A 19,181-nucleotide genomic window follows, 5' to 3' on the forward strand; every position below is an offset into this window, starting at 1 on the left:
TATATATATATATATATATATATATATATATATATATATATATATATATATATATATATATATATACGTGTGTGTACCCTTGAAGCAGTTGGAGAAAATGAGTTTTATTAAAACTTGCTGATATCTGTCAAAACAGAAAATTATGTTATACAGCTTTGTCAATGCATTTTTAAATGTGTGTATTTGTTATGAATATGTTGTATTATATTTACAATAGTAACCACCATGATATTCTTTTGTTCTCTTATGTTTTGGGAAAACAGAGGCATTCTGTACCAATGATTATTTTTGTACAAGATTTACGGTACAAATAGGTTTGACGTCTAAAAGAGCCATTTTTGTGCAATGAGTACAGTTACTGTGCAACATCCAGGTGTTACTTGGTAATTTATGTATGTACAGCTATTTTCTTGTGTATAAAAAGATGACATGAGATCTTGTAAGGTTGAAAAATCTCATGATTTCTTGATGATCAAGTGCTTCACCGTCATCTCCTTGAATTTGCAGGAGCTGTGTCGCCAGCGTATGGCAATCCGGACATCAGAGCGAGTTGAGCGGCCCGAGACGGTGCGCCACTCACGGCTCAACAGCGTATCATCACAGTTCAGTGATGGTCCTGCTGCCAGCCCATCAACCCGCAGTAGCACCTCCTCCTGGTGTGAAGAGCCGGTCCCATCCAACATGGACATCTCCACTGGTCACATGATACTGGTGAGACACGAGCAGTCGGCATCGATTTTGAATTCAGACACATTGAGTGGTGATTTGTGTGCTTAAAAAAGGTGGTGATTGAGGAATGAAGGTGAGAGGTGAGTTGCTTGGGGTGTGGCTTGTGGATTTTTTTTAATAAAAAAATGTCTGTGGGGTGAAACATATAATTCGACCAAATGAACCTGTTAAATCAGAAAAGTATTCACTTTTCTACAAATGGTAAAAAGATTGCATTTACATAAGCTGCTCAAAATTCTTTGCATTTGCCATAAACAGACACACACACACACACATATAGGCTGCCTAATCAAGTTTCATAAGCACGCAGTGGTATCAGGCTCAGAGTCGCCACAGCGAAATTTAAAAAATCCCACATCACATCAAATACACACCAAGTCTGTTTCTGATGAATGGTGAAAGTGATGTGAACCTTCTCCTGGCCAGTCAGGCAGCAGTTTCCACAAAAACATATATTTTTTTTCTCCTAATCATCTGTCATCCTCCAGGTGTGCAGCCAGAGAGGGGAGCTGAAAGTGCACTCCCCCCCACCCCGTTAGAGTAAAGGTTCACTTTTGAAGACATTTTAAGTACTTGTTAACATACAGCAACAATAATAAGAAGAAGAATTAATATATTTTTAACAGCTAAAATATCACTCAGTCACTATTACTGTGTTCTTGTTTTACTACTACAATTCTACACTAAGTGGAATTGATGAGACATAAAAAATTAAGTTTTTTTTTTTAAATAAAGATTACAAACATTAAGTAGCTTGTCTGAAGATTAAAAAATGTGTGATTAATTTGAGATTAATTGCAAGGTAACTATGGGCAACATGCAATTCATCGCAATACAATATTTTAATCAATTGGCTGTTCTCTCTCTCTCTCTCTCTCTCTCTCTCTCTCTCTCTCTCTCTCTCTCTCTCTCTCTCTCTCTATATATATATATATATATATATAATAGATATAGATATAGTTTGCATGTTCTCCCCGGTGTTGGTGTGGGTTCTTGCAGAGTGCAGTAGTTTTCTCCTACTTCCAAAGACATGCAGGTTAGGTGAACTGGAAACTTTAAATTGGCTGTAGGTGTGACTGAAAGTGTGCATATGTTCGTCTGTCTATGTGTCAGCCCTGCGATTGACTGGCGGCCTGTCCAGAATGTACCCTGCCTCTCGCCTAATGACAGCTGGGATAGGCTCCAGCCCCCCTGTGACCGTGAATTGGAATAAACACGTATAGAAAATGAATGAATAAATGAATATATAATTTTTGTTATGCAAAAAGCCCAAAATGAATGATTTACTTCATATAATGCATTAAAACACTGGATAAACCGATTGCTTCATCATGATTCACTGTTTCAAAATACTTGAAACAGTGAATGAAACACTTGCTGAAGAATAGGATGCTTGAATCACTAAAATGGCAACGTTAAATACACGGTGGAACCCCTTCAAACAAAATTATTCCTGGCCACGCCTCTCATGTGGTCCTTTGGATCTCTTTATTATGGTCTTACAGTAATCTGCTGCTCGTGTATGAACATGGCCGTAGGTTCGGCTCTGCAAATCTTCATTCTTCTCTGCTAATCTGTTTCGATGTCTCTTTTTCATCCCTCTCTCGCCTCATTCTCTTCAAAACATTAGCTTTGTTGCCTTCTTTTCTCCCAAAACTCTTCCTGCTGTTTTTTCCTTCTCACTTTATCTTGGCTCTGTTGTCTTCATTTCTTCTTTTTTTTTTCCTCCCTCTACTGTGTTATTTTCTCTCTTTATCCTTCTTTGTTGCTTGGTCATTCTCATTGCCCCACACCCTGATGTATTTTGCACGAGGAGAGCTGCTCAAAAGTGAAATATCAAATATTTAAATGCCATGTGAAAGCTTTAAATGTGCAGTGATTTTATTAATTAATTAATTATTTTTTTCTGGAAAGCTTTTTGTTGCCAAAGGTAACACACATACTCACAATGGATTGTTTTAATTTTGCGCAACTTTTGCTTCATTCATTTGAGACAAGCTTGATAAAGGAGATGGATAGATGCCTGGCAGTGTTTCCATTAATGGTGAGAGCATTCATCACACTGCATGTCTGGCTTTTATATTGGGAGGCTATAATAAATGAGAGTGAATCTGAGTAATGCCTTGTATTGGTGGTAATAGATGGGTTTTGTTGCACTCGTCAAGCCTTGTTTGTGAAGCCCCTTTTGAATGCATTGACAATAGAAATGCATTTAGCCCTGCAACAACAGAAGAGGCGCTGTGCATCATTTCCAGGAGCCGTTATTATTAACCCCCACGTTTCTTTACAGCAGCAATACAAGCATCTCAGCACTGAAAGGTAACACACATGGGAACCTTTACTTCTCTTTCATGTGGTGATTGACATGAAAATGTCCTATAGGGGCTTCTTCTTTAAAATTCCACTACCATCCCACATGAACCCATGTGTGAGATTGCCTTGTTATCACTGATCTCAGACCTATATTTTCCCCATCTCTCGACTCATCTTCGCTCTCTCACTCTTTGGAGCTCACACCGTGTGGAGAAGGATGATGAATACCAGGCTTTCCAAAGCACACATGCTGTGGGTCCTTCTGGGGCCCGATCACACAAACTCGCACACACAAAGAGAGAGAGAGAGAAAGAGAGAGAGCGAGAGAGAGAGCGAGAGAGAGAGAGACTATGTTACAACAAGCGTCTGGTGCTGTCAGGATAAATGAACTACAATTATTGCACCTCACAGCGTGGCTAACCCCAAGACTTAAAAAGTCGTGCTTAACGACCTCCACATTCCAAACCGAAATTGGATGCCTGTGCGTGCTGAGTCATCCTTATAGCTTTGACACACCTCTGCTATCTTATTTTCCATTTTCTCTTTCTCTCTCTGTCTGTTGCCTTCTATATCCACTGAATAATATTTTAAACTTCAGGAAAGATGTGATGTGGAAACGTGTGTGTGTGTGTGTGTGTGTGTGTGTGTGTGTGTGTGTGTGTGTGTGTGTGTGTGTGTGTGTGTGTGTGTGTGTGTGTGTGTGTGTCTTTGTGCCTATTGCTGCAGCGTTGTCTCTTCAGCACCATGGACAGCTCACAGCAGCTTCACTTCTGTACCCAATTTGTTTTCCCTCTCAGACATACTTAGTTTGTTTGTGAGGAAACAGTTCTTTGTTAAAGGTTTAAACTGGCCACGGGAAGTGAACAAGTCTCTCGAATGTGAGCAGAAACATCTTTGACCTTCCTGCAATAGCTCATTGGGTCATTTTTGCCCTCCACTTAGCTTTCAGGCACTGAACTGCTTTTCACATGTTCTAAGTAAGGTCATGAAATTATCCCTCCCTACACCAAAAAAGACTCTAATGATGTCGCTTGAGGCTTTCTCATTAGCTTCAGTGGTTATTTCTCAATTTTTTGATGAACTTTTTTGCCCAGAGTGCAATAAAATAAAGTCAACGAAGGAAAAACACTTTCTGCCATTTGTAACTTTTATTGATTTCCGAGATATTTAAAAAGGAAGGAAGGAAGGAAGGAAGGAATGTATTCTCTATTGTAGTGATTCCCAAAATGGGGGCTGCACCCCCCTGGTGCGCCTCAATCATACTGCAGATGCACCATAAGAGGTCATTAAAATGAATTTTAAAAAGACTTTTCAAGTTAGTAGTAATACTACTACTACTACTACTAATAATAATAATAATAATAATAATAATAATAATAATAATAAAAGTCATGGGGTTTAAATTGTGCTGTTCATTTATCTAACTGTGTTTAACACTATATATATATATATATATATATATATATATATATATATATATATATATATATATATATATATATATTATCTTTGTGAACGTATTCTCACGCTGCATTTCATATGACACCATAAGAAAAGTTAATCATGACACTTGGTGCATATTTCGACCAATTTCCACATGCATGCACAACACACATTTCACATTTAACATTCAGAAACACGTTAGAATTAGAATAACAGCAATATTAAGACTGATTTCCAGCTTCTTGTTTTCGGTGTTGTCATCACAGCCTCCCAGGTGATGAACAAGTGAAATGTGTACAAATGTTTGTGTATTACTCTTTGTACGTTTTGTTTTGCTATGAATTTTTTGTATTTTTTGTTTTGGGTTTTTTTGTTGTTGTTGTTTTTTTTTTGCATTGATCAAAACTGTGAGTGTGTGTTTTGGATTGGCCTGGACAGTTTTCAGATTTAAAAATGGACCCCGGTGTTCTTAAGTTTGGGAAAGGCAGCTCTATTTGTCTTCTATTTAAAACAAAAGCATTGTCTAAACACCATTTAGTAATTCACTGCCCCTCTTAGTCGCACACAATAACCGCTGTTTATCATATCATAAAGCTCCCAGTGCAATCTGTTACCAGTATTGTTCAGTTCAATTTGACAGTGGAGCTCGTTGTGTTACCTGTTGTGTCTGGCTTCCCTGGTTGTCCCTTCATCCCAATTTCACCCACTACCCTCTGCTGCTGAGGGGACTGCTTAGGAAGGATTAGACATTGTCTCCCTGACACCCAGGCCTCCCATCCCAACCCTCTGATTGGCAGACATAATCCCCCCATTCACTAAACCTTCGTTACCCTGTCTCTGGAATACGACATGGTCCACTGCCTCCCCTAGAAACGGGAGGGCTTGATAAGGGCCCACTGCTGCATCACATTAAGCTGCGAAAATATGAATTTGGAATGCAATCGATTCGGGGGCCATCGTTTGAATAGAATGGGATGCAATTCAGAGTGAATGTATCAAGTACATGGAGATGTAATATTGGTTGGGGAGGTGGAATGCTGTCAGGCTGGCAAGCAGAGAGTACTTGTACGGCGTGACAAGAGCATAGCAGTGACAGGCTCTGTCAAGTGGCCATAATGGCATGCTGTCATTTTCCCTGGAAGATGCCACTGTGTGTGTTTGTGGGGGCGACACACACAACAACACACACATGCAAATAGCAGCATGGTACTTGTGATGAGAGTGTATATTTTGTTGATAATTTATATGCATGCATGCAAGAAAACTACAGTGAACCCACTTTCTATATGGCTCCATGTAAGGGAATTGTATTTTTTTTTCACCAGTACTAGTAGGTCATATTGTGCTGTCACCTTCTCTCATTATACAGCTGCATGCATCAACACAGCTGCTTTTCTTTTTCTCATTGTGGCTTTTAAGGGCTAAGTGACACCTTTGGTGCAGATTAACAATGAACTTTGATTTCCATTGTGAGGTGGATTTCTGATGTTTTTATACATCTTCTTATACCCTTTGATGAGCCATCAAAGAATAATTGCCTGTTACATGCTGGACAAGCTTATTTGCAATTGTCATCTAGAATTTTATATGTTATGGAAAGAATTGGATTTTTTTGCTTTTGAGTGGCAGACGGGAATAATAAGTCAGTGTAACAATAGAGTGTCACCTCTCATCTCAGCCTACCTATACCGCCTTTTAATATAGGATAAAAAGCAACAACATCTGGGTATCATTTTCATTGTATTAGCCAGATGATCCCTGACATCAGTTTATGAGTCTGTAATCTTCTGCTTCACACAATAGCAGACTAAACCATTTAACCCCGTCGAGAGGGGAGCCGCAAGACAGGAGGAATAGTGGAGGGGGAAAGAAAAAAGACACCTCGTGCCAGCTGCATCCTCTCAGCTCCCCAAGACTTGCCCTGGTTTTCGAACACACGCACATACACTGACTCCTCCCCCTTCTCTTTTTCCATCTTTGTGTCTCCAGTGAATTCAATTTTGTCTTCTCCGAGCTGCGGCTTAAATGCAGACAATCTTATCAGCGGCTGTGCAAGCAGTGAGGGACGTGATTGAAACACTCCTGAAGTATTTTCAATGCAGACAAACCTTTCACGAGTCTAAATTTTAGACCCCCCGCCCCTGCACACACACACACACACACACACACACACACACACACAGCCAAATACTCACAGTCGTATTAATGTATTAATGTACACCTTCCTCACCTCGATTATCAGCTTTTGTGTTGTTATTCTATATTACAACAATAATATCACTTGATCGCAGCTTTTAAGGTGAGGCTCCATTGTTGAGGGTTGATTGTTTACATATCAGTTGGCTTCTCCTGAACAGTTAACATGTGAGAAAACCAGAAATACCAGGTTGTCTGATATCACAGAAGTGATTTTTTTTTTGCCCATGTTTCTTAATCCAAACACGGTGGATTTGTCTATACTGCTGTATTTTGCCAGAAATGCACTTTTGTTTTCTGTTGTTTTGACTTGTTGTTTCAAATTGAATGTGAGATTGTGTTTGTATTCCTCTAGTCATACATGGAGGACCACTTGAAGAACAAGAACCGACTAGAACGAGAGTGGGAGGCCCTGTGTTCATACCAAGCAGAGCCCGGGGCCTGCAGTGTGGGCCGAGGTGACCAGAACTCCAAGAGGAACCGCCCAGACGCTGTGGTTGTATGTGAGTTCTGTTTGGATTTTTTGTTTTTTACATAACATTTATTTGGACAGATACACACTGTTTTGACAACTGTTTCCCATTCACACCTGGAAGGTGTTCACAGTCTGCTGGCCACTGAGCAGTTCTGTTGGAGTAGTAGCAGTGGAATGGTTTCTCCTCCCCATTTGTCATCACAGGTTGAAATTACAACCCTCTGGTCATTAGGTTCCAACCTTTAGGCCACTGCATCCACTTCCCACCGCCCCCCCCCCCCTTTTTTTTTTTTAACTGTCCCATCACTATGTGCATAGAATCATGTTGTTATGTACGGTCACATTTTTGTGAACATAACACAAGATCAATAAGACAGACATTTGATATTAACAACATAGATCACCCACAGGAAGGTGATCTGATTAGATTTGGGGGAGGTTCTATGCATACATTTTTGTTAATGATGGAAATAGGATAAAATGGTAAATGGATTACATTTCTGAAGTGCTTTTCCATCTGATGCAGGTACTTAAAGTGCTTTACAATGATGCCTCACATCCACTCACACAATGACGTCTGGACGTCCGCATGCAAAGTGCTCAGATGCACACCAAGAACAAGTTACTGCTTAAGGTCCATGGTCAAGGGTACATAGACATTAATCCCTAAATTCCCATCTGTCTGATTGGGGAATCGAACCAATGACCATCTGGTAGCATGGCCACTTCTCTAAGCTCTAGAATGCTGATCTTTTGGGACCCACTATATCGCAATAGTACTGAGTGGGGGCAGTTTTATATTTATATTATATTTATATTTGCCATAAGTATTAATGTGGCTGTGACATTTGCATAAATCTTCACATAAATGAAACAAGATATTTTTTAATTTATTTATTATCCTTTTTAATAGTTATGGCTATGTCTCACCAACACTTAGCAAGTGTTTTGTTCATATCCACATAATATGTCCCTGATGTGGAGTATATGTTAGCACATGAGTGTTGCTAAGATATTTGCGTAAATATGACACTAATGACAAAAGCTTCATCTTTAAATTCTGGTTTTATCTCAGCAGTGGGAGGTTCATATTTAGACCAGAGGTAACTAATGAAGTGAACATGTTGCCATAGGAATTTTGATATAATATTTGCATAGATTTTCACTCTAAAGAGACTCAATTAATTTGTTAGTTCTGGCTATACCTTGCCAGAACGTAACAGTATGAAATTCATATTTACACCACAGGGGTACATCATGTGGACTACATGTTGCGGTACTAAAGAATCTAGTGTCATTTTTAAATTACAGCTGTATCTTACAGAGCTTTGCAGTGGAACATTTATATTCACATCACTGGTGCCTTATTTGGAATACTACCTGTTGCCACATGAGTGATATTTGCAAAAAATGACATACTGAAGAGTAGGGCTAATTATTGTAATATAGTTCAGCTTTATGTCACTGATGGTAATTAAGCATAAACTTCTTTTTCATAAAAATGGTACCTCATGTGGAGTAAATATACCTGCATTGGTGTTGATATGATAAATACTTTTGAGTAAAAACAAATTTCACACCAATTGGGGGATGTTAATTTTTCTGTTCTGGCTGTATACCACCTGTGCTTGGCAGAAGAAAGTTGATATTCACACACTATAAAACTCATGTGGAGTAGCTGGTGTATTTTGTAGCTAATAGTATGAAGGTGTTGCTGGCTGTCTTTCTTTGCACAGTTCCATTATTACCTTCCACGTTCAGTCATCAGTCGACCTCAACATCTTGGCAGAGCATGCCATGTGTCTCCTCTTATGATAGTGGTGTAGCTTAGCTAAAGTTTCCATAAAAAAAATTGTTAATTTTGTGATAAAATCATGGAATTAGGCACACCTATTCTAAATTAATTAATGTTTATTTTCAGATATGGAGCCATCCTGGAGCTGACCTCTAATGAGCTACAGGGGTCAATAAAGAATTACACAGGGGTCTAAATTTAAAAATGCTCCAGTCATGTTGAAAACAATACCACATTATTTGTCTGATCATAAAAGGTATAGTTTGGACTATCTATGACTGAATTCCATGGAGTTAGGGGGGGAAAAATGGCAAAAATGGTGACAAAGATCAGTTTCAGTTTGTACAGGGGCCAAAAGTTAAAGTTGCTAATTATTGGTTGAAATAAAAGGATTAAGGAATGGAATAGTTTTGATTGTGTTGAATGTTTGGTCTCCAAAGTAAAGGTCAAACAAGGTTGATGTCCATTGGATTCTATGACGTATGACATGTTACCCTGTAACATGATAACTAAGCATGACAGATGGTGCAAACTATTCCTTTTTTAAATTATATTAACCAGTTAATAGCATTTTAACTATTTTAACTGCAAACTATTCCTTTTTAAATCTATCACAAAACAACAATTGTTTTGCTATGCCACCCCACTATGTTAGTATTTCAGTTGTGTAAAAACTGCTTGGTTCACATATTGATCATCACAAAATCTGATGGTTTCTTCCTCTTATTACAACCAATTCTTGCTGAACAAAGATGTAATCTTCACAACAAACTTAAAACAAGCTCATTAATGAATTGCAAGAGCTACTGTTGAATCATTAACTGCTGTTATATGTTTAAACGTATGTTAAGACTTGTCTTTAATCAAATGAGATTATGTTGCTAGAGTGATAAGTGTTAATTTAAAGTAAATTTGCTCAAGAAAAGTGCTGCAGAATGTGAAACTTTACTGAAAACAAAATTCACTTGCTTAAAGGAAACAGCACTTTAAGAGTTACTGCTTGCAGACTTGAGATCAGTTTCTTTTTTATTTCACTTGACTCTTCCCTTATGGAAGGAGGAGCCATCAGGACTTTAGAATATTGTGTGTATGATGAAAGTCTGGTGAAATTACAGTCCCTTCACATTCATATTCCTCTGTTGCTGTTTAAAATTCTGTTATTATTGTCTGAGAGGAGAAATGTATATATATATATATATATATATATATATATATATATATATATATATATATATATATATATATATATATATATATATATAATATAAAGCATTCATGAATAATGCATCTCCATTACAGACGATCACTCCAGGATCACCTTGAAAGCGGAGAATAACCACAGCAACTCTGATTACATCAATGCCAGTCCAATAGTGAGTATTGGGTATTCATTACGGCTCCACATTGTGACTAATATCTGTTGTCTCTGCAGACTTTTTGTACAACCAGCACCTGTTGTGTTTGGATGTTACTTTGAGATAAAAGAAGTTTCTAAGTGCTTATCTTTGATCACAGTACATTGATCTTTTCTTTAACTTTGTTCTTGGTGCTACGAGCCTCAGTGGTTTCTTTGTCTTGTTAAATCACATTGCTGCTTTCACTGCTTTCAAAACGGGCGCCCCTTGGAGATGCCGTTTTTCTCATTCTTTTCTCGTGCAGTAAAAAGAATTATGTATTATTTTTGACTAAACAAATAAAGCTCCCACACAAATCCAGAAAGATTTCAGTGTTGTAAAGGGCTAAGGTTTTTTTTAACCCCCCCAAACATTACCAGTCTTGATTTCCCCTGAGGCTGCTGGAGAGGGATTCCATCAAAGCGGGCAGGAGACTATGCATTTCTAATACAGTGCCAACATTTCTGAAGAGATAGATGAGTCGTGGGAAGGAGTGTGTGTGTGTGTGTGGGGGGGGGGGGTTACACAGCTACATTAAAAGCCCAGTTGCTTTTCAGGAACAAACAATGAAGTCTTTTAGAGTTTTCACTAATGGATTATTAAGAAGGGTTTTCTGCTTCTTTAAACAATGTTGTAATGTGGCTTTTACCATCTTAACTAGTCATATTGGAACACTAACTAAAGCTGATCTATCAAATGGCTGGTTTGAAGTAAAAGGCTTACAGAAGTGGTATGAACTCAAATCGACCATGGCTGTTGCAGTGCAGTTGAAAAGAGGTGGAGAAACAGTTGAAGAATGGTGGATGCAGTGGCGTGCAGATGAACACACAATAATTACACCACTAAACGGACCTCTGGCTGAGTCCAGCAAAACTATGATAATTATGTCTGTCAACCCAGCTTCTTCCTTCTCGTTAGCTTGGGGTCGGTGGCCTACGAATAAATAATGTGTTGTCTCTTTTGGGGACTCTGGGGTCAGAGAGGCAAGTCAAGGGGAGATCTGATTGTCCTGCAAAGCAGCAGGCGACAGCTGCATCGGGAACAATTAGCGTGCGGACACAAATGGCTAACGTTGTCCCAGATGTGCAGCATCATTACTGTGAGGGCGAACTCTGCTGTGGAATAAATGTTTTGTTTTGTTTTATTTTTTCTCCTTGTGCTGATGTCCAAAGGTGTGCAGCTCGTCCAATTCCTACTTGTTTTATTCATCTCTTGTTTCCAAATTTTCTCATTCGGACATTCAGCTCCTACACGTCTAAATAAGGCACTGCTAAACAGGTGGGATGTTTTCCAGTAATTTATATATGTGGAAAGGATTTCACAGAAGTTATTTGACTTCACACCAAGTGCTTCTTTGCCATTTGGTTTCATCTCTCTTCTTCTCACAATGGAAAGGGGAGGACATCAGAAAGGCAGGACGATTCTTTCAAGTTTGCACTTTAGCATTCATGCAGAAGTGCTGTTGCACCACTACAGCGTGTCTGCATCCTTGAGATTGGCGAAATGAGTGGCAACTCAAATATTTGACAGCGCCACGCTTTTTAATTCTGAAAGGGTTTTTTTGTTGTTGGTGTTGTGGGGAATCTCAACCAGGAAGGTTGAACTGAGAGTAGAAGTAACAAGGTTGTGACTAATTGAAGGCTAACAAGCACAGTGTTCTCTGTTTGTCTGTGCTTTTGTGACCTTTCTTCAGTAGAAAGGCTGTACTCACTATGTGGAAGTGTTAAACAAACATTTTCAGTCACTTATGTGACACCTACTATTGTCGACAGTTTTAAAATAATTACATCTGGTTTCGACAGGTGCTGAAGCTTCTCCTTGTTGGACAATGACTATTAAAGGGGTCATAATGTCCAAAATCTGTTTATATTGATGTTTTAAAGTAACTACATTTGGTTGGAATTTCATTTTATCCTCAAAGTGCAAAAAACTCTGCCAGATCATGTAGGAACAACACAGTTGTTGGCAGCATTTAGGCCTGAAATGGCTCATTTTATACTTCATCTTATTTATATAGCACCAAATCACAACATAAATCACCCCAAGGCGCTTCACAAAGAAAAGGTCTAACCTTACCACCCGTGACATATACCATGGAAGACTATGGGCTCTGTGTGTGTGTGTGTGTGTTTGTGTGTGTGTGTGTGCATGCACACTTGGTAAGATATGTAGGAGAGTTCTGGTGGTTGAATGAGGAGGTGGTGTTGCAGGAAGCGCTGTAATGCTTCACCTCAGGGAGCTGTGGTGGACTGTGGCTGCTCCCACTCAGAAGCCTTTCCTCGACAGGAAACCTTTCACTTCTAAGGGTTTGCTATCTAATTATTAAATGTAGCAGATATGGGTGCAGTTTTCTCTTGGTTTGGTGTCTTTCATGTTATCAATCAATCAATCAATCAATTTTTTTTTTATATAGCGCCAAATCACAACAAACAGTTGCCCCAAGGCGCTTTATATTGTAAGGCAAGGCCATACAATAATGATGTAAAACCCCAACGGTCAAAACGACCCCCTGTGAGCAAGCACTTGGCTACAGTGGGAAGGAAAAACTCCCTTTTAACAGGAAGAAACCTCCAGCAGAACCAGGCTCAGGGAGGGGCAGTCTTCTGCTGGGACTGGTTGGGGCTGAGGGAGAGAACCAGGAAAAAGACATGCTGTGGAGGGGAGCAGAGATCGATCACTAATGATTAAATGCAGAGTGGTGCATACAGAGCAAAAAGAGAAAGAAACAGTGCATCATGGGAACCCCCCAGCAGTCTACGTCTATAGCAGCATAACTAAGGGATGGTTCAGGGTCACCTGATCCAGCCCTAACTATAAGCTTTAGCAAAAAGGAAAGTTTTAAGCCTAATCTTAAAAGTAGAGAGGGTGTCTGTCTCCCTGATCTGAATTGGGAGCTGGTTCCACAGGAGAGGAGCCTGAAAGCTGAAGGCTCTGCCTCCCATTCTACTCTTACAAACCCTAGGAACAACAAGTAAGCCTGCAGTCTGAGAGCGAAGCGCTCTATTGGGGTGATATGGTACTACGAGGTCCCTAAGATAAGAAGGGACCTGATTATTCAAAACCTTATAAGTAAGAAGAAGAATTTTAAATTCTATTCTAGAATTAACAGGAAGCCAATGAAGAGAGGCCAATATGGGTGAGATATGCTCTCTCCTTCTAGTCCCCGTCAGCACTCTAGCTGCAGCATTTTGAATTAACTGAAGGCTTTTTAGGGAACTTTTAGGACAACCTGATAATAATGAATTACAATAGTCCAGCCTAGAGGAAATAAATGCATGAATTAGTTTTTCAGCATCACTCTGAGACAAGACCTTTCTGATTTTAGAGATATTGCGTAAATGCAAAAAAGCAGTCCTACATATTTGTTTAATATGCGCTTTGAATGACATATCCTGATCAAAAATGACTCCAAGATTTCTCACAGTATTACTAGAGGTCAGGGTAATGCCATCCAGAGTAAGAATCTGGTTAGACACCATGTTTCTAAGATTTGTGGGGCCAAGTACAATAACTTCAGTTTTATCTGAGTTTAAAAGCAGGAAATTAGAGGTCATCCATGTCTTTATGTCTGTAAGACAATCCTGCAGTTTAGCTAATTGGTGTGTGTCGTCTGGCTTCATGGATAGATAAAGCTGGGTATCATCTGCGTAACAATGAAAATTTAAGCAATACCGTCTAATAATACTGCCTAAGGGAAGCATATATAAAGTGAATAAAATTGGTCCTAGCACAGAACCTTGTGGAACTCCATAATTAACTTTAGTCTGTGAAGAAGATTCCCCATTTACATGAACAAATTGTAATCTATTAGACAAATATGATTCAAACCACCGCAGCGCAGTGCCTTTAATACCTATGGCATGCTCTAATCTCTGTAATAAAATTTTATGGTCAACAGTATCAAAAGCAGCACTGAGGTCTAACAGAACAAGCACAGAGATGAGTCCACTGTCCGAGGCCATAAGAAGATCATTTGTAACCTTCACTAATGCTGTTTCTGTACTATGATGAATTCTAAAACCTGACTGAAACTCTTCAAATAGACCATTCCTCTGCAGATGATCAGTTAGCTGTTTATGCCAAAAACAGGCCCATGTCTAATTATGTGACTAAATACAAGTCCTTTGCTTGAGACCATGCACTACAGATCATTAAGATAGAGTCTTAAATCTGATTCTGAACTCCCATGCCCATTGAGTCAGTCTATATTCACTGTGACACACCTGTATGGCCTGAAGGAACTCCTGCTCCTCCTCCTTTTGGTGGACATGACAAGTTACACAGGCATTGAAGCAGGCTGTTTGTTAGAAACCTGAAAATGGTGAAAATGCATCACCTCTATGTCTACAGTGCAGTGGTCAATCGATTAATCAGCCGAGCGGATTATTGCCATTTTTTCATAACCAGCATCGGCCAATTAAAATGCTCACACGGCTGATTAAGCAAAAAAGTATGCAGATACCACAGACAGACAGTCATCCCAGTTAATATGGCTGTGGAACAGTGCTGGAGATCATCCCTGCAACCCCTGCATTAATTTCACCATTGCATGAGCAGACATGAATACTAAATGACTACATAACCAGGCATGCACATAACTGGTACTCATGGTGCTTGTGCATGCTAAAAATAAATAATGGTCAGTAGGAAGCGCTTCATAAGAGGAAAGCAATGACTGAAAAGTGTTTCCTTCTGCTGTGCATCAGTGATGTTTATGTGCATCCCTGTACATAACCAAAGAAGTCATACTTAAACGCCACACTTTCAAAGCTCAATAAAGTTCTTTTTTTTTTTGCTGCTCTTAATAACATATGTAAGGTTTGCTTTCTATATAATTCCATTCCATTTCATTTAGTGAGAAAATGCATAAAGTTAGTTTGGTGTTCGTGGTGTACCGACTTGAGTGAGTCTGCTTCATCCATTCGGTGTTTCACAGTTGTGAATCTCGCGCCATCTCGCGGTCCATGACTCACATGAGAGGTCGGTTTCACCTGAGTTCCAGTGTCAGGAGCTCAGCACTCAGTGTAAACACATCTCATGAAACATGGACAATAAGACAACATTGGGGCACAGCAGAAGTCCATCACAAGTGCTACACCTCCTCTAGATGCCCTCTCAACTTGGGGTAGCATATAATCATCATAATTGCCCTTGAACTCACTAAATTAACACCATCCACATCCTTGCTTTGTCATTGTTTCCATGTGCTGTAAGACAGCGGAACTCTGCTTGCACCACAGTGCATTCTGGGAAGTGCTGAAACACAGAATTTCATTGAAACATTTTACTGTCTGTAAGGTAGAAATATTGCATAGTGTCAGACAGACAATTGTCCTCATGGTGAAGATTGGAGCACACAGGCATCCCCACTCCAATGATGCATTGGGATTCATCATACCTGTGCTCCCCTCAACCCCACCCCACACAAAAAAGATATCGGTTTTATACTGTGCATGTGGAAAGTATTCACAGCACTTCACTTTTTCCACATTTTGTTATGTTGCATCCTTATTCCAAAATGGATTAAATAGATTTTTTCCTCAATATTCTACACACAATACCCCATAATGACAATGTGAAAAATATATATTTTTTTTTACATTTTTGCAAATTTGTTAAAAATAAAAAACTAAGAAATCATTGTCTGCCCTCTAAATATCGGCATCCAACATTGAAAAACCCGTATCAGTCGGTCACTAATATAGGGTATTTTTTAGTAAAAATGTTTTCAGAAAATCATATCCACATTAAACTAAGAGTTATGTTACATTATTATCTACAACAATGAAAATACAGCATACAGGACTGAATAATTAGCAAAAACAGTACATTTGCAAATTATCTCAAATGAATCCACTTGCTCATCTTCAACCACTTACTCCAATTAAGGGTCGCGGGGGACTGGAGCCCATCCCAGCAGTCATAGAGCGTGAGGCAGGGTACACCCTGGACAGCAGGTCAGTCTGTCGCAGGGCCACATATAGACAAACACATTCACACACCTACAGACAGTTTAAAGCCAATCCACCTAACCTGTGTGTCTTTGGATGTGGGAGGAAGCCGGAGCACCCAGAGAGGACTCACGCAAACACAAGAAGAACTCACAAACTCAACACAGAAAGGCCACAGGTGGGAATTGAACCCATGACCTTCTTGCTGTGAGGCAACAGTGTTAACCACTAAGCCACCGTGCTGCCCTAAAATGAATCCATTTATTTTATAAAGCAAGAGATTCTAAATCATTATTACAAATATGAGAGTAAAAAGAAAGTTCTTACATTAACTTCCCTTTAATGCTAACTGTGAAGGTCCATGAGTCAGACCGATAAGCCCAAAAGAGCAGAAATTCCTCAACTAAAAATTTAAGTGAAATGTAAAAGTGGTTGTTATTAAGTTATTAAGTTAGTAGATGCATTTGACATGTTGATCCTCAGTGCAAATAATAAATAAATAAATAAATAAATAGTATGTATGTCTACTAGACAAAATGCTTTGTGATGTCACGTACAGTGCCGGCTTTAATCTCAGGCGGGCCAATTGCAAAATGGTAAATGGACTGCATTTGAATAGCGCTTTTCCATCTGCATCAGATGTTCAAAGCGCTTTACAATAATGCCTCACATTCATCCCGATGTGAGGGTGCTGCCATACAAGGCACCCACTACACACCGGGAGCAACTGGGGGATTAAGGTCTTTGCCCAAGGGCACTTAGTAATTTTCCAGTCAGGCTGAGATTTGAACCGAGGATCTTCTGGTGTCAAGCCCAACGCCTTAACCACTAGACCATCACCTCCCCAAATGTCATAACTCCTGGCCAGCGCATGAATGGATAAAGAGGTGGAGCACGCACGAGACCAGTGGGACAAAGGCAGCCTGCACACGCTCCCCATCTCAGAATTGCAAAACAAGTGAAAGCTAATTGACTAATCTTGGTTTGGGTGTTTTATTAATGCATATTTCTTGTAGACTGGGTAGTGGTTTTCATTGTGGCTCACTTGAGTGCAGGTATTAAAAATTAGGACCAGCATATTGTCTCAGTAACCGTGGATTAAAAGTGGAGATGACGTGACCAAGATATCAGTACCTCCTAATTAGTGCGGACGGTGTTAATATAGAAGTTAACTGATACTAAAATTTCACTCAAGAAAAATACTCGAACAGCCTTCTTCGATGATCTGTTAGTACACAGCAAGTTGTACTGTCGCAGATATTTGTAGTAAAGGACAAACACAGTCAAGATTAGAGCAGCTAGCAGTTACTGCTAACTTGCTCTACTAGCAGGTAGCTGCATGGACTCACTGGCACACACTAGCTGTCACTCAAAGAGACCACACCCCCAATTATTCATAATTTTATGGCTTATAATAGCTTAAACTGTGTTGGACAAAAAGTCACCCTGTACAGTTGTCATGAAGAGGAGAAACTAGCTGTAGAGACCAAACTGGTTTTGTACCAGGTTTTAAATATGTTAATTCTGCTGTAAAGGTGGAGATTTTAGCATGGGTTTCTATGGGGAGTGATTTGCTTTTGGAGCCAGCCTAAAGAGGAAATGCAAGGAACTACAAGGTTTGGCATTTGCATGTTGGCTTCATTTGTCAGCACCAGATGTTGCCTTTGTATCAAACTGGGAATTTTGTTTCTTGTTGGCCACAGAACTCATACCTCTTATGATTAAGATTTGTGCAACATAGTTCTCTGTAGTTTTGCTGGGATAGTTATGGTTTGTATGTAGATCTGCATAGAACTTAATCATCCACACTTTATTTTTTAAAAACGAAGTGCAGCTTATTGCTCTTATATCAGTGTTTATAATTCCTTCCATAAATATTCTTGCTAGCCCTACATGGACTGTGAAATATGTGCTATTCTCTTGTCTATCACTATAATCTAAGTACAACGTGTAATAAACAAACCCCCGCCCATCCTTCTGACAAAAATCATTTTCCCCTGCTTTTCCACATCTTGCACTTGAGGGTGTGTATTAAAATTCCATTTGATCAACCAGACCCAGCCACCACCTACTCAATCAACTCTCACTCACATCCTTCAAATCAAGTCTCCCGTGTCATTATGTCGCACCTCAGCATTCAGTCTCCTCGTGTAAAAAGCCTGCAGGCTAAAGGTTTCACCAACATGCCATGTTTTATGTTTCACACAGAAACATGTCCAACCGTAAAGAGTTTTTAGACGCTGTTTCATGCTGGTTTATAAAATGCAGTGGACAATTTCACTGAAGTCTAATGAATAATCGTAATGGATTGATGAAATAATTACTGGACAATGTGAGTTAATAAAGGAAATACGAATGTAACGGGGTCACATTACACATATTTGCGTAAAGTTATATATACTCAACAAAAATATAAACGCAACACTTTTGGTTTTGCTCCCATTTTGTATGAGATGAACTCAAAGATCTAAAACTTTTTCCACATACACAATATCACCATATCCCTCAAATATTGTTCACAAACCAGTCTAAATCTGTGATAGTGAGCACTTCTCCTTTGCTGAGATAATCCATCCCACCTCACAGGTGTGCCATATCAAGATGCTGATTAGACACCATGATTAGTGCACAGGTGTGCCTTAGACTGCCTTAGACTGCAAGCATGAGCAAGTATTGCCCATACAGCATAGTAGCTCAGTGGGCGTGTCTCAAAGAGCATGAACAGGACCTGTTACATATGTCACAGAAGTCTGAAATATACTGTTTCAGGTTTGTGTTTTGCTTATAGCGGATACATTTCAACATGCAGTCATAAAATTATTACTGAACTCTAAACACCAAACACATTTAACTACAGAAGGTTGATGAAATGTATTTTCGTAATG

The 19,181-nt window shown here is 39.3% G+C and overlaps 1 protein-coding gene across 1 annotated transcript in view; it reads left to right on the top strand.

The window, feature by feature from the left end:
* Nucleotides 1-19,181, top strand: part of ptprn2 (protein tyrosine phosphatase receptor type N2) — a 471,897-nt gene that overhangs the window by 431,734 nt on the left and 20,982 nt on the right. The window contains exons 13-15 of the mRNA XM_034168195.1: nt 508-711; nt 7,037-7,184; nt 10,251-10,324. Of these exons, the coding sequence (XP_034024086.1) occupies nt 508-711; nt 7,037-7,184; nt 10,251-10,324 (426 nt within the window). The remainder of the gene's footprint in view (nt 1-507; nt 712-7,036; nt 7,185-10,250; nt 10,325-19,181) is intronic.

Source organism: Thalassophryne amazonica, chromosome 1 (genome assembly GCF_902500255.1).
Source record: "Thalassophryne amazonica chromosome 1, fThaAma1.1, whole genome shotgun sequence".
Classification (NCBI taxonomy): domain Eukaryota; kingdom Metazoa; phylum Chordata; class Actinopteri; order Batrachoidiformes; family Batrachoididae; genus Thalassophryne; species Thalassophryne amazonica.